Below are 15,296 nucleotides of genomic sequence, written 5' to 3'. Positions count from 1 at the left end.
CTCTTAGTCTGGCCTCTACCCTTTGACCTGTTTGGCATGGGTAACCCTACCCAGAGTCAAAGCATAACGCCCTGACTCCAGCCAACATAGCTCAATGGGTCATTGAGGGATGCAAGTCTCCAAACCGCAGTGAGGTTGTGATCTTCTTGGAGGTATCTAGCTACTGTTTATAACTCAAACCCTCCGGTCCAAGTAACATCCTCAAACCTTTATTGCATCCCTTTCAATTTAATGACATCCTGCCCATAGCAGGGCAACCAAGACTGTACGTAGTACTCCAAAAGTAGTCTTGTACAGCCATTGTCCATTCATGACATGCCCTCTTCCCATTACTATCATCAGGAAGGAGGTACAGGAGCCTGAAGACACACACTCAATGTTTTGGAACAGCTTCTTGCCATCAGATTTCCAAATATTACATATATGGTACCGTACAAAGGTCTGAGATACATATACACATACAGCTATATACAGTATGTTATATGTGTATGAGTGTTTGTGTGTATGTATGTATCTGGTAATTTATAATATATGTATTGAACTGAACTGCAGCTACAAATTTCTCGACATGTCAGTGATAATAAACCCAATTCTGATTCTGAGCTGACACATAACATTGCAGCTCCTGTACTAATAATGCCAATATTTATGGTAACAAATGGATATACTTGGACTACAATTGATTTCATTTATTTTAAAATTGCTGCCATATATAAAGTGTCGCCGACATTATCAGAGGTCTAAATGGTGAATGGAAAGGGTCTATTTCACTTGCATACTGGTCAGTGACTGGGGAACATAAATGGAAGGATTTAGGGGGAAGTTGAGAGGTGATAGTTTCCGAAAGTTGCCTCCTAGAAGGGTGGTGGTAGAGAGTCCTCACAATTTTTGTTGAGTACCTGGGTGAGTGGTTGAAGACCTGTAACTGGCAGGCTATGGACTAAATGCTAGGGATTCATCTTAATAGAATTATGGAGACATACTGCATGGGAACAGACCTTTTCTCCCACTGAGTCTATAAGACATTGGGACAGAATTAGGCCATTCAGCCCATTGAAACTGCTCCACCATTCAATCATTTTCCTTCTCAACCCCTTTCTCTCGCCTTCTGTTTGAAACCTTGGACATCCTTACTAATCAAGAACCCCCACTTTAAATATACCAAATGACATGGCCTCCACAGCCATTCATGGCAATAGTAAGTTGCATTGAATATTGTTAACTCCACTTAGACAGACAAGATCAGCGGCCCTTCCACATGGAACTACCTTTCAGCTTGACGATCCTGGGGAGTAAGGACCCAAGGAGCACGGCTAAGGATGAATGAGATATGGCTAAGTGAAGTTTTAGAATCAGAATCAGGTTTAATATCACTAACATGTCATGAAATTTGTTGTTTTGCAGCAACAGTACAGTGCAATACATGCAAAGTTAATATAAATTACAGTTTTATATATATATATAAAACATTAGATTAAGTAAGTACAGTAGTGCAAAAAGAGAGAACAAAAATAATGAGGTAGTTTTCATGGTGTGTTTCATTGCCTGTTCAGAAATCTGATGGCAGAGGGGAAGAAGCTGTTCCTAAAACACTCTGTGTCTTCAGGCTCCTGTACCTCCTCCCTGATGGTAGTAATAAGAAGAGAGTATGTCCTGGGTGATGGGGGCAAAACCATTTTCACAAAGTTAAAACATTGTACCAAAAATATGCAAATATGGAACAAAAGTTAATACAACTGTAACCCAATATTACATGCACTGCATATTTGGTAAATGATGACATGAAGCACCTTATTCTGTCTGGGTAGCTTCCAATCTTTGGCATGACCAGGGATTTCTCCGGTAATTTCTCCCCCTCCCCCTTCCCCTACTCTGGGTCTCCTCTTACCCCTTCCCTTCTCCTCACCTGCCTATCACCTCCCCTTGGTGCCCCTCCTCCTTCCCTTTCTCCCACAGTCCACTCTCCCCTCCTATCAGAATCCTTCTTCTTCTTCTTCTTCCCAGCTTCTCACTTCATCCTTCCTCCCAAACCTACCTGGCTTCACCAATCACCTTCTAGCTTGTACTCTTTCCCCTCCCCCCACATTCTTATTCTAATTTCTTCCCCCTTCCTTTCCAGTCCTGATGAAGGGTCTCAGCCCGAAATGTCAACTGTTTTTTCCTTTCCATAGACGTTGTCTGGCCTGCTGAGTTCCTCCAGCATCTTGTGTGTGTTGCTGTGGATTTCCAGCGTCTGCAGAATCTCTTGTGTTGAACATTCAGCAAGTGCAGATCATTACGTTTTTTGGGTGCAATTTAAACCATTAAGATCTTAACAGAGCTCTGCATCTTTCAAATAGGGTTTGCAAAATATATCACTCTTGTACGTAATTTCCAACAATTCCTGATATAGGGAACTTTCTTGCCGTTAATTTTGTGCATCACAATTATTGGATCTGTCCAGAAATGTTTAAAGAAATTCTTACCTCAGGTTGAGGACATGAACAGCACGAGAACATTGAAGCCACCAAATTAACTGATTCTTGTGTTTCTTCGCAGTGTTCATCATGGCATCTGGGCTTCTTGTCTATCCTTTTGGACTGAACTCCGCCATTGTGCAGAAATATTGCGGGGATTCGAGCATCTACCACGCGGCAGACTGTCAGATTGGATGGGGTTACATGCTGGGGATCGTCGGAGTCATGCTCGCTGTCTTTCTACCTTTCTTCTCCAAATACGCACCAAAAGAATCCACTTTACCAACCCCAATACCTGCAATTTTATAGTACTTGTTACTAAAAGAGGGACAATTGTACCATGGTTATGAAATATCCTGTTTTTACTCTTTCAGAAATGAACAGAAGATAATGAGAGCACTTCTTTAAGCTATGAAACAGCTAAATTCGATTTGCGACCCAAGTGCATTATGTGAAATGTCTTCCTGATTTCCTCAAAATACACAGCAAGCTGCCAAAATTAGCAATTTATGAAAAAAGCTGTCAGGAAATCAGTTACAAGGAAGTCTTGTGTCCTGTGAGTTACTGTTATACACTTATAACTAGACTTTAAACGATTTTCCTGTCAATTTCAGTTCATTTGTAGTTCTCACAAGGATTGACAGTAGTTTCCAGGACATTGCTGAGCTGGGTAATGGTCAGATAAAAGAGGGTTCAATTGGTTGAGGAATTCCAGTTATTGTGAACAAAGTAAGAGGAATGATATCAGAGGAGATATGCAGTAACAAAATGACCACATGGTGTGTTCTGCATAACAGAGGCTCTTGCTGATCAGTACAGGCATTAAAAAATGGAACAGATTAGAAAATGGATAACAATCGTGATATTGTACGGTTCTTTCAACCAGGATATTTTCTGTCTGAGCTTCTAAACGTCAAAAATTTAAAAAAAAAGGTTTTCAACTAGAGTATGGAACTATCGGGAAATGCCTTCTCTTGGGGGTCAAAATTACCATGTGAATATTTAGTCAGAATAAAGCCAGAGAGATTGCAGATAACTCCAGTTTTAAAGGGAAGCTTATCAAATAACTGGAGATCTCGTCAATCCACATTATGTAAGAACAAACTTCTAGTGAGACACCTCACACTAAAATCTCTGTCAGGCTTTGGTTGATGGACCAACAATTCCGTTTAGAAATTCTTCTGACTGAGGTTGGAAGATTACATCTGTGATGAGGGCTTGCACGCTGCTAAGATCTCTGAGTACATTTTACACTCATGCAGTCCTCTTGTCTAATGGCTTTAACAATCAAGCCACTATATTTAAATTTTAAATAAAGAACCCCACATATCAACTGTCTGTATGAAGATACATCAGAATATGCAGTACCTGTATAGCCATAATGAAAATTTCAGAGTAAACATCTGCATTAATACAAAATCATCTTTATCTGTCATTACTTAATATAGTGATCCCCTCTTACCATAATGTGTAATTACTTCCTTATTAACCCGTTCACTGCATATAACCATTGCAATGCCACCTGCTGTGACCAACCATTTCACAAACTTCAAGCTGGTGTTCAGGGACTCTAGCGGAATTGATGCCAAATGGAACTTAGCCAAGGTTATCTCATTTGCCCTCCATCTAGGAAGTTCTTACACTTTCTGTAAGTATTCAGTTAATTTATTAACATTGCTTATATAAAATTACATTAAACTTCTGTATCTCCTCATATTACTTCTGGTTTTAGATTTATCAGATTTCTTTGAGTCGAGTATGATGTTCTCCTTAGGGGTTGTCTATTGTAGAGGCCAATCACGTATTGTGGTGCAGCATTGAGTTATACAGCATGGAAATTGGCTCATCATAAACCCAAGAGACTCTGCAGATACTGGAAATCCAGAATAACAAACACAAAATGCTGGAGGAGCTCAGCAGATCAGGCAGCATCCATGGAAATGAATAAACAGTTGATGTTTCAGGCTGACACCTTTCATCAGGACTAGGCTGAAACATCAACTGTTTATTCCTTTCCATAGCTGCTGCCTGATCTGCTGAGTTCCTCCAGTATTTTGTTGGTGTTACCATGGAAACAGACCTATCAGCCCAACTCATCCTCATTGCCTAACTGATCTAGTCTTTTTTCTTAATTTCTGTTGACATAATTTTATCAAAATTATTGTTTCTCATTTAAAATATTATCTCTTAGATGTGATGTTTGACCAAAACCGTAAAAGCTTAAGACATTCATAATCTGTTCTTAAAGCAACACTATATGGTGCTGGTCTAATCTCGAACCAGGCAATAAACCTCCCATTAAATCTGGGCTATTTGAATACTAAATAAATTACTATATTAAATTTAGAGCTGCCATCTTCCACGTCACAACACTGCATTTTTGAAAATGATCAACAAAGGTCTGCAGCTTTTAATAATGACAAAAGGCAGAACCAGAATAACTGCTGCAAATTTATCAGTAAAGCAGCAACATGAAACTGTTCTATTCTCATAACCAATAGCAATTAATACCTTCACTGTTACTTCCAAATACTGCCTGATTGCATCAGATTTTTCACACCAGAAAATGATTTAGACAGTTTTTCTAACAAATAATGCTAAACAGCCTATTTAATGTGATTCATCTTGCTGGATTGCTGCTATGTTTAGTACACTAGGATGGTTTCACTAATTTGCAATTAAAATATCGAAAGGCACAGAGTCCTCTTTGACCCTATCATGGGTAAATGTTGCATTCTCATTTGGATTTGGGTTGAAAAAGATTTAAAGACTGATTGAAATCTATCTGACTGCTGGTAATGCATTCAAACACAGACGTTTGGTAGGAAGGCAACATTATTGAAAGCCGCAGATAGTTTTTATATTTCAAAGCTATGAAGACACCATCCTAAGCATGCATACAAGTTCCCAACATAAGGTGTATAATTGTCAGGCATATATACTTACAGGTGAATCCAGAAAGAATGCATGACTAAAATTGTATTAACCATCTATTTAAGTATTGTGTCAGCAATAGTGATCAACCACATCCATAATGTCTCCCCTATACTCACAAATTTCAAAGCCACCTTTGATCAATAGAAATACAAATTGAATCTTAATTGATCATTCTGATTTTTACAATAAACTAACTGAGCCCTACAATCACTCACACTTTTAATTTTATCATGTTGCGCCCAAAACATCGTGCTAATTCAAACTTGGAGCAATCGTGATTTGATTTCTTTATCCAAATCACTAATTGTACCACTTTGCACTCGATAAAAGGATCACTTTAGATGCCATGGGAAAGATTTCCACTCCACGTGGTAAAACTGCCAGAACATTGTTTATACAGGGGTTGACAAAACATTTTGTCTTTTCCTCGTGTTTCTAGAATAAAGAAAGACAACCTAGAAACAGGTCCTTTGACCCACCCTTCAACAATGAGTCCATGCTGAAAGCTTCAATGCATTGAGTCCATAATGACCACTGAATCCATACTGACCTCTGGGCACATCCTTTGATCCACGGTTAGTCTTGACCACTGAGTCCATCCATCAACCCACTGAGTTCACACTGATGACTAGGTCCACACTGACCACTGGGTCCATACTGACCAGAGTCCACCTCTGCATTACTGAGTACACCCTAACTACTGAGTCCATCCTCCAACGTACTGCATCCATACTGACCACTGAGTCCTTCCTTTGACCCACTAAGTCCACCCTGATCACTGAGACCATACTGACACCGAGTCCATCCTTCCACCCACTGAGTCTGTATTGACCACGGCATCCATCCTTTAACCCACTGAGTCCATTCTTCAACACTCAGTCCTTCCTTTGACCCACTGCATTCATATTGGCTACTGAGTCCATACTGGCCATCAATTAATTTACTTCTTAAAATTTCTCCCCACATTCTCATCAATTTCTACCCTCTGAATCCTTCCACCCACTGACAGACTATGGGTAACTTACAGCAGTCAGTTAGCCTCCAATCTTTACCTCTTTGGGTTTGAACACCAAACAGTACAGCACAGTGCAGGCCCTTTGGCCCACAATGTGTGCTGACCTTTTAACCTACTCAAAGATCAATCTAACATTTCCTTCCTACATAACCATCAATTTTTCTGTCACCCATGTGCATTTGGGAGTTAATGGGAGCTCTCAGATAAAATCCACACAAACATGAATGTGAAAGCTCCACATAGACAACTCTTGAGGTCAGGACTGAGCCAGGATCTCTGGGACTTTGTGGTAGCATCTCTTCTAGCTGCGATGCACACAAAATGTTGGAGGAACTCAGCAGATCAGGCAGCATTTATGGAGAGGAAATATGCAATCAATGTTTCAGGCCGAGATCCTTCATCAGGACTAATAGTGCCATTGTATCACTCAGAACGTATGGCTTCACAGAGTTAACCTGCCTTCTCAATTCACTGTAGTAAGGCACTTTGTCCTTGTCCTTGTACTGTCATACACATTGTCTCCCATCCTAACATTAACACTTCTTGAACCACAACAGTGGGGCAGAAACCTCTGCAGGAATTCCCACAGTGATCAGCATATTCAACTCACTGGAATAATCATATAGCACCAGGTCTTCACTACCCTCTCCTCTCTGACCAACTGTGACATGTTCATCTCTGGCCAGATGGTTCAAAAGAAGCTGATGAAATTGTGTGCGTGTTTATTGTTATGAGAACAGCCTGGGTTTGCTTCAAGGACACAAGCACAGGGAAGTAGATCCAATTGCTATATTGTAATTCTATTTAGATCCAAGGAAGGAGTCCAACATTTTCTTTCACGGTTAAATGTATTATGTATTATGTGAATAGAAAGCAAATATAACAAGTTTCTTACTGTCACGAGAATGTTTTTCCAAATCTTCAGGAGCACTTGATGAAGGGTCTCGGCCTGAAACCTTGACTGTTTATTCCTCTTCATAGATGCTGCCTGACTTGCTGAGTTCCTCCAGCACTTTGTGTGTGTTACTCCTTCAGGGTCACCTATGTTATTGCATTTTCAATTGGTGTACTCAATATGGAAGAAATAACAGACTTCACTTCTTTGTCTTACCATACATGTTCCATATTCTGACCAAGCCAATGTGTGCCTTTTATTAACTAACAGCCAGAACAGTCAATGAACAAGGTAACCAGGTTTTTGACTTAACAGGTCATATAATAGAAACTTTTGTTTATTCTGTACAAGTGAATGCATTTTATGTTTGTAATTATGGTTTCTCGTGTGTGAACTGATTTCTAAATGTTGTGAAAAGTGGCTGTTTCTTTTTTTAACAGAAAATTCTGTAGGTGAAAAATAGAGTGGTGATTAAATACCAGTGTTTGTGCTTCCAAACTTTTTAGCGGGGTGGTGAGGGGGGCAGTGGAAGCAGTAGCATCATGAACAATATAATGCATTGCAGATAACTACCCTGCAATCAATATGAATTTTTAAAGAGTTAACCAAATTATCAACTTAAGGCAAAATAAAATCAAAAACTTTGTTAAAAGGCCAACTCAGTGATAGTTTGAACAACAATAAGTCAATTGTTAGCTGTGTAAAAGTAATATTTGTCTGTTATTTAGTGTTGTGGGCAAAATCAGATGTGGATATCATTTCACCATACTAACCTTGCAAATATTACAATCTGGATAAAAATCCTACATGTGTAAATCTATTTAAAACAACTTTACACTATAATTGAAGGAATTTCACCTGAATATGTAAATTGTTGCACACTCAAATATGTATCTTTTTCATCAGGCCCCTAGGAAGTTATCGGTCTTGAGAAGAATTATCCATTAAAGAAAGCCAACAGTTTAGTAAATCTAAAAAGAATTGTTGCCACAATGAATCATGTGCAAATTTGCTTGATCTTCTAGTTACAAACTGCTTTAAGTAACAACCATTTGAAAATAAGTTTGAGCAAGGACTACTGGCTTTCCTTAACAGTTCATAGACTAACCCCTTAAAATGGAGTATATTAGCTATGCTGGAAGGCAGTAGGATTAATTATTTAGCCACTGTTGTACCTTTTTACTTGACTAAGGTGAAGTAATTTCTTAGTTGTTTTGCTTTCTTCCCTTTGGGAAAGCCATTAACCTTTCTTAGGGAAATTGAATGACTACTTCTGGGTCCCTGTCAATATTGGTTAGAAAATGACCCTGCATACATTAGGTATAGTGTTAATTGGAGTGATTCTAAGCATAAAGGGGGTTAAAATATAATGACAGTAGAAGCTCAATTTTTATAAAGAAAATACACTTGGATAAAGCAATCCCAAAATTTTACTTCAAATTCAGTTAAGCTGGTAAAATACAAAACCCTATAGTTGCGAATCGAAAACAATTACTTGTGCTCAAGAGATGAATAATATCTGAAATAATCACCAACTAGGGATAGCAAGGTGAGGTGTGAGGGAAGGGGTGGAAGTTGTCAAAATATAATTGGATGCTAGGTTGTTAGCTGAGGAAAAGAACACCTTCCTGCTGGCAAATATCTTTTTTGTGATGCTGGATGTTTCTTGTGGTTTCAGTGGCACTCTGAAGAATAGTGTGATGTGCTATCATTTACCTGGAGGTGATCCATCACTTTTAATTTCTCAGTGAATTTAATGTTAAAATGTTGAAAAATAACATTAAAGCGTGAAGTTACATTCTTAAGTGACTCATTACATAAGTGTGATAACTGATTGTGATAAGTTGTAGACATGACTTAATATATTTCAGCATTTATTTTTAAATGTAATAAAATTTAATGTATCTCACTCTAAATCTAAGTTACCTCCCAGCACTCACATTCAATTAGAATACTAATAAGGTTTTTCTTTAATCAGATGTTAACCAACTCATTGGTTTGATGTGTGATTTATGCGTAATACTGTTGATAGCAGTTGATCTATTCAAGGATTTAGGGTTGTTGAATCAGCAAATAAGTACAATACCAGATGGCATATAGGAAGTCGTATGCTACATAAAGTAGTTGCTATAATAATGTAAGTTGGCCAGTTGGGCAGAGATAAAATGCCATTTGATCCTAGTGTACTGCATCCTTGAAAAGTTCCTATAATGTATTAATAGATTATAGGATTATGAAGTTCTGTTCAAAGTTGTTTGAGAGCAGCTAAGGAAGTTACGTAAAGTGAAAAGATCAACAGTTTGATTCTTAGCTTGTACTGATGAGAATGATATCTTAATGGAAGGCACAGGATAAATTCATCCCAAAGAAGTAGTAGTATTCTAAAGGGAGGATGAGGCAACCGTGGCTTTTACTGGGGATGAGAAGGATAATAATAATGGAATGGTGGAGCAGACATCATGGTCCAAATGGCCTAATTCTGTTCCTATATTTTATGATCTTGTAGAGGTTTATAATAGAGCTGCTACAAATAGGTTATGTGTTTAAAAGAGGTGTAATCAGTCAAGGTTCCCTGCATCTGTTTCCTCTCCACTTATTTCACCCATCTTGTTATCTAGCTAGAAAATGTCAACAATTGAGAGATAGAATTAATTATAATTATCACTCCTCCCATGGTTAAGTGGATTCACTAAGAAGGTGAAATAGTAAAAGAAGAGGTTATTAAGGGAAACCATTGATTTTATTAATACAGGTGCTTGACTTCCTGGAGGAACTCAAGCCATGATGCGAGATTTTAGTAAGTTTATTACAGCATAAACAGGTAGCACAGTAGTGTAGTGGTTAGCACAATGCTTTACAGTACCAGCGAACAAAGTTCAATTCCCACTGCTGCCTGTAATGAGTTTGTACTGGGACTGCGTGTTTCCTCCAGGTGCTCCAGTTTCCTCCCGCAATCCAAAGACCTACTGGTTGGCAGATTAATTGGTCATTGTAAATTGTCTCGTGATTAGGCTAGGGTTAAATTGGAGCTTCCTGGGCTACATGACTCAAAGGGCCAGAAGGGCCTATCATGTGCAGTATCTCAATTAATAAAAACAAATAAATAAACAAACAAGCACTGTCCACAGAACTGAAATAAAGCAGCAGATGCTGCAAATTTGAGATAAAAACAGATGTTATAAACAGAGGGTCAGACGGCATCTGTGAAATAGGACAGCATTTTGGGTCAAGGACTGTTCATCGGAATTGTACATAACACCCATACTTGAAATAGATGGCAGATCATGAGGAAACATTTGAAATGCTGCCAAATAGCATTCAGTGTGATAGCAACAATGGGTGATAATTTTGGGAGAATCACATTCTTGTTTTGACTGTTATTTAATTTTGTGCTTCAGATTGTAAAAATAAAGCAGACTGTTGGATATGTCCCAAGATATCATTCATTTTCATTGATAATTACAAATCAGTATACTTTGCTTAATTTCTGCTCTGATCTAACTCTGGGCTATCAAATCATGTCATCTCTCTCAAGCTCAACATTATCTTCAACCAGTTTAAGACAACCATAGTATAAACCATCTTTTCAATAACACACCCTGCAAGGATTCCAAATGGAAAAGAATAGTAGTCAAGGAAAATGCCTCTTAATCCAACCAAAATGAAACTTGCATTATCATTCAACCTCCAACACCTTGAAATAGCAGAAAATATTAACTGAATAATCCTCATTGTAAGGACAAACTAGGGCTATTTTCTCTGGAGCAGCAGAGGCCAAGGGAAGACCTGACAGAAGTTTCTAAAATTATGAGAGCCATAGATAGACAGCCAGTAGCTTTATCCTCAGGGTTGAAATGCTATTACATTTAAGGTGAGAGGTGAAAGTAGATATGCATGGCAATTTTTTTTTCCAGACTGGTGGATACCTGGAGTGTACTGCTAAGGGTGATGGTGGAGTCAGATATGATAGAGGCTCTTAGATAGGGACATGAAAATGCAGAGAATGGAGCCATATGGGCCATGTGCAGGCAGAAAGGATTAGGTGTCATTTGGCACAACATCGTGGGCTGACGGGCCTTTTCCTATGCTGTAGTGTCCTACATAATCCTCTGGAGATTAAGATGTTTCTGTATAAAATAAATATATAAAACAAAATACTGCAATTATTAGATATCAGAAATAAGTGAAAAATGGAAATGCTCAGGAGGTCATAAATGATTAAAAGATGACAACCTGAAACGTTAACTCCACAGATGCTGACTGACCTGGCAACTATCTCCTACCTTTGTCTGTTTTTATTATTATATACACCAATAAGTAATTTACATACAAAACACAATATATTAAATTTCAGCATCCAAAATTATAAGCTTCTTTTGAAGTCTAAACCTTAAAGAACTAATTCCCATCTCTTCCCTGTCTAATAATGGATTAAATTCATGTGTGATACAAGTGTAGACAAAGTTCAATCTAAAACATTTTGTATGAGACTTTGCTATTAAGTTTCTTGATGGAGCTCAAGGCATTTAGCCATTCCTGGTGTGGTATGATGCCAGTGTAATGCTGCAAAAAATTATTATTTAATCTATCCTTCCAATGGGCAATGAAGTGCTTCAGACTTTTCTTTCAAACACATATCCAGAAGTCCTCACACAGACATGGGTAAACCACTCTATTATGGATCACTCTGGAGTTTGTTGTAAACTCAGTTGTATACAGTGATTTTGTTGTAAATAAGTAAGCAAACTAATTGTTAGGATTTATTCACAGTCTAAATGTATAATTTTTATGTTGTCAAGTACACAATGGATTTTAAAGTACATTACCAGAATAGTTTGTGTTTTTAAGTTGACTTGTCTGCACCTTCCACAATGTTAATAGATTTATGTAACTTACTTGTTATTGAATAAAATTGTGTTTTAACAAGGCTTAAAAGTTTTCATTCATTTCATCAAGTATCACAAATGTACTTTAAAAATCAAATCCAGATAACCAATGTAAAATTACAGTAAGTCAGCTATTTGTGATGATTGAGCAATCCAGTAAGACATATCTTGGTGACAAAATAAGCCATCATTAGTTAATTGAGCATAAATATCAAGGGGCGGCTTAGTGGTTAGCACAATGGTTTATAGTACCAGTGATTTGGATTCGACTCCTGCCGTCACCTGTAAAGAGTTTGTACATTCTCCCCATGACTGTGTGGGTTTCATCTGAGTGCTCTGGTTTGCTCCCACAGTCCAAGACACACTGGCTGGTAGGTTAATTGGTCATTATAAATTATCCCATGATTAGACTAGAGTTAAATCAGGGTGTCTTGGGCAATGTGGCTTGAAGGGCCTGTTCCACATTGTACCTCAATAAATTAATAAAAATATATGCAAGTCTTTTGCATACAGTGCTGCTAGAAAGTTTGTGAACCCTGTAGAATTTTCTCTATTCCTGCATAAATATGACCTAAAGTGTGCAGGTCTTCACACAAGTCCTAAAACTCGGTAAAGAGACCCCAAATAAATAAATAACCCAAAAAACATAATACTTGTTCATTTATTTATTGAGAAAAATGATCCAATATTACATGTATTGGTTGAAAAAAGTATGTGAACCTTTGCTTTCAGTAACTGGTGTGACACCCTCCCCCCCCCCCCCACCCTTGTACAGCAATAACTTCAACTAAACATTTCCAATAACTGTTGATCAGTCCTGCACATCAGCTTGGAGGAATTTTAGGCCATTTCTCCTTACAAAACTGCTTCAACTCTGGGATGTCGGTGGGCTTCCTTGCATAAATTGTTTGCTTCAGGTCCTTCCACAACATTACTAAAGGATTAAGGTCAGGGCTTTGACTCTTTTGCCATTCCAAACCACAAACTTTCTTCATTTTAAACCATTCTGTTGATTTACTCTCGTCTTTCAGATCATTGTCTTGTTGTATTATCCAACTTCTATTAAGCTTTAGGAGATGGATTGCTACCCTGACAGTGATTTAATTGGGTTCTCTTTATCTAGTTTTAGGACTTACATGAAGATCTGATCACATTTTAGGTTACACTTATGCAGAAATAGAGAAAATTCTACAGAGTTCACAAACTTTCTAGCACCACTGTACATACTTGAACCTTTGCATACATTTATTGGCATAAGTTGAAAGATGAAAAACAAGGTAGGTAGTCCTTTAGATCAATGAGAAATTTCTTGATTATTAAGCGATGATAATGATTACTAAATAAATACACCCAGGTTGGTAGAAAAAAATTGCTTTTGCTACCAAGACCAAGGAGATGGTGGTGGACTTTAGGAGATCTAGGCCTCATATGGAGCCAGTGATCATTAATGGAGAATGTGTGGAGCAGGTTAAGACCTACAAGTATCTGGGAGTACATTTAGACCAGAAGCTAGACTGGACTGCCAACACAGATGCCTTGTGCAGGAAGGCACAGAGTCGACTGTACTTCCTAAGAAGGTTGGCGTCATTCAATGTCTGTAGTGAGATGCTGAAGATGTTCTATAGGTCAGTTGTGGAGAGCGCCCTCTTCTTTGGGGTGGCGTGTTGGGGAGGAAGCATTAAGAAGAGGGACGCCTCACGTCTTAATAAGCTGGTAAGGAAGGCGGGCTCTGTCGTGGGCAAAGTACTGGAGAGTTTAACATTGGTAGCTGAGCGAAGGGCGCTGAGTAGGCTACGGTCAATTATGGATAACTCTGAACATCCTCTACATAGCACCATCCAGAGACAGAGAAGCAGTTTCAGCGACAGGTTACTATCGATACAATGCTCCTCAGACAGGATGAAGAGGTCAATACTCCCCAATGCCATTAGGCTTTACAATTCTACCGCCAGGACTTAAGAACTTTTTAAAAGCTATTATTAATGCTTTTTGAGATAGTGATGTAGATGCATATCATATTTTTTACTGAGTTAAGTATTGTATGTAATTAGTTTTGCTACAACAAGTGTATGGGACATTGGAAAAAAGTTGAATTTCCCCATGGGGATGAATAAAGTATCTATCTATCTATCTATCTATCTATCTAAATGTCTGCATCATGCCATTTGTTGACTCTTCTCAAATAGCCTACAAACGAGCTGCAGTGTCAAGTCTAATGAAACAGGGATGCCAGCTTCTAATGATTAACAACAAGTACGTAAGCCATGTACTTGAGCAAGAGGTAAATAGATTTCAAGAGATAAATAGTACCAATTTGTATGAGTATAGAACAAAACGATAGAACTGAGATACAGCCATTGATAAGCAGGGTCGTAGAGCCAAATAGCCTACACCTACTCCTACTTTCTATATTTCTGTTACTGGTCCAATATCCTTTACAAGTAAAATGGGTGTACATTCAAGTTATTCCATGAATAAATATCAGTGGAAAATTAACTACTCTCCTTTCAGGGAACATAATTTCCTGAACTTAGACAAAGGGAACAACATCTCAATTTACTCAAAAATAGAGAATGTGGCAAATATTGAATGAAAGAATATTAGAGGCATTTATATTATATACAGTATGTTTACAAGTTGATGTCAGAGATAGGGAAACATAACCATATGAAGAAATGTGCAATTTATGAACTGTTCCTATTGTAACGGGATAATTTAAGAGGCAATTAAATCTATATTTTTAAACTGTGAAGGTATTTGATAGTGAATGGGGATAACAAACTTGTGGGAAATTGTTTACTTAAAATTAACACTAAGTGAGAAAGTCAAACTTTGGGAAACATGAAGCAAAAATAGCTGCTTGGTTACACATTGTCTTCTTGTCCTGAATTTCAGTTACATGAAGCCACTAATTGAAGATACATTTAACATATTTGAGTGAAGACACATTTTGTGTCCCAGTGATATTACTCGAAGGATTGTTGCAGCTTGGACTATTTGTTACAAAAAAGGCAGAGATCTTTGATGCTTTTTGGAATAGATAAGCATTTGATGAAGAGGAAAATTTGGATGAAGAGGAAGACTTGGCCAATGGAATTAGTCTCAGA

The 15,296-nt window shown here is 38.0% G+C and overlaps 1 protein-coding gene across 1 annotated transcript in view; it reads left to right on the top strand.

The window, feature by feature from the left end:
* Positions 1–4,402, top strand: part of LOC140731661 (LHFPL tetraspan subfamily member 7 protein) — a 313,609-nt gene extending 309,207 nt beyond the window's left edge. Inside the window, exon 3 of the mRNA XM_073053296.1 lies at positions 2,539–4,402. Coding sequence (XP_072909397.1) covers positions 2,539–2,765 — 227 coding nt within the window. The 3' untranslated portion in view covers positions 2,766–4,402. The remainder of the gene's footprint in view (positions 1–2,538) is intronic.
* The last annotated feature ends 10,894 nt before the right edge of the window (positions 4,403–15,296 follow it).

Source organism: Hemitrygon akajei, chromosome 8 (genome assembly GCF_048418815.1).
Source record: "Hemitrygon akajei chromosome 8, sHemAka1.3, whole genome shotgun sequence".
In the NCBI taxonomy this organism is placed as follows: Eukaryota; Metazoa; Chordata; class Chondrichthyes; order Myliobatiformes; family Dasyatidae; genus Hemitrygon; species Hemitrygon akajei.
This window is presented reverse-complemented; position numbering and strand designations above follow the sequence as displayed.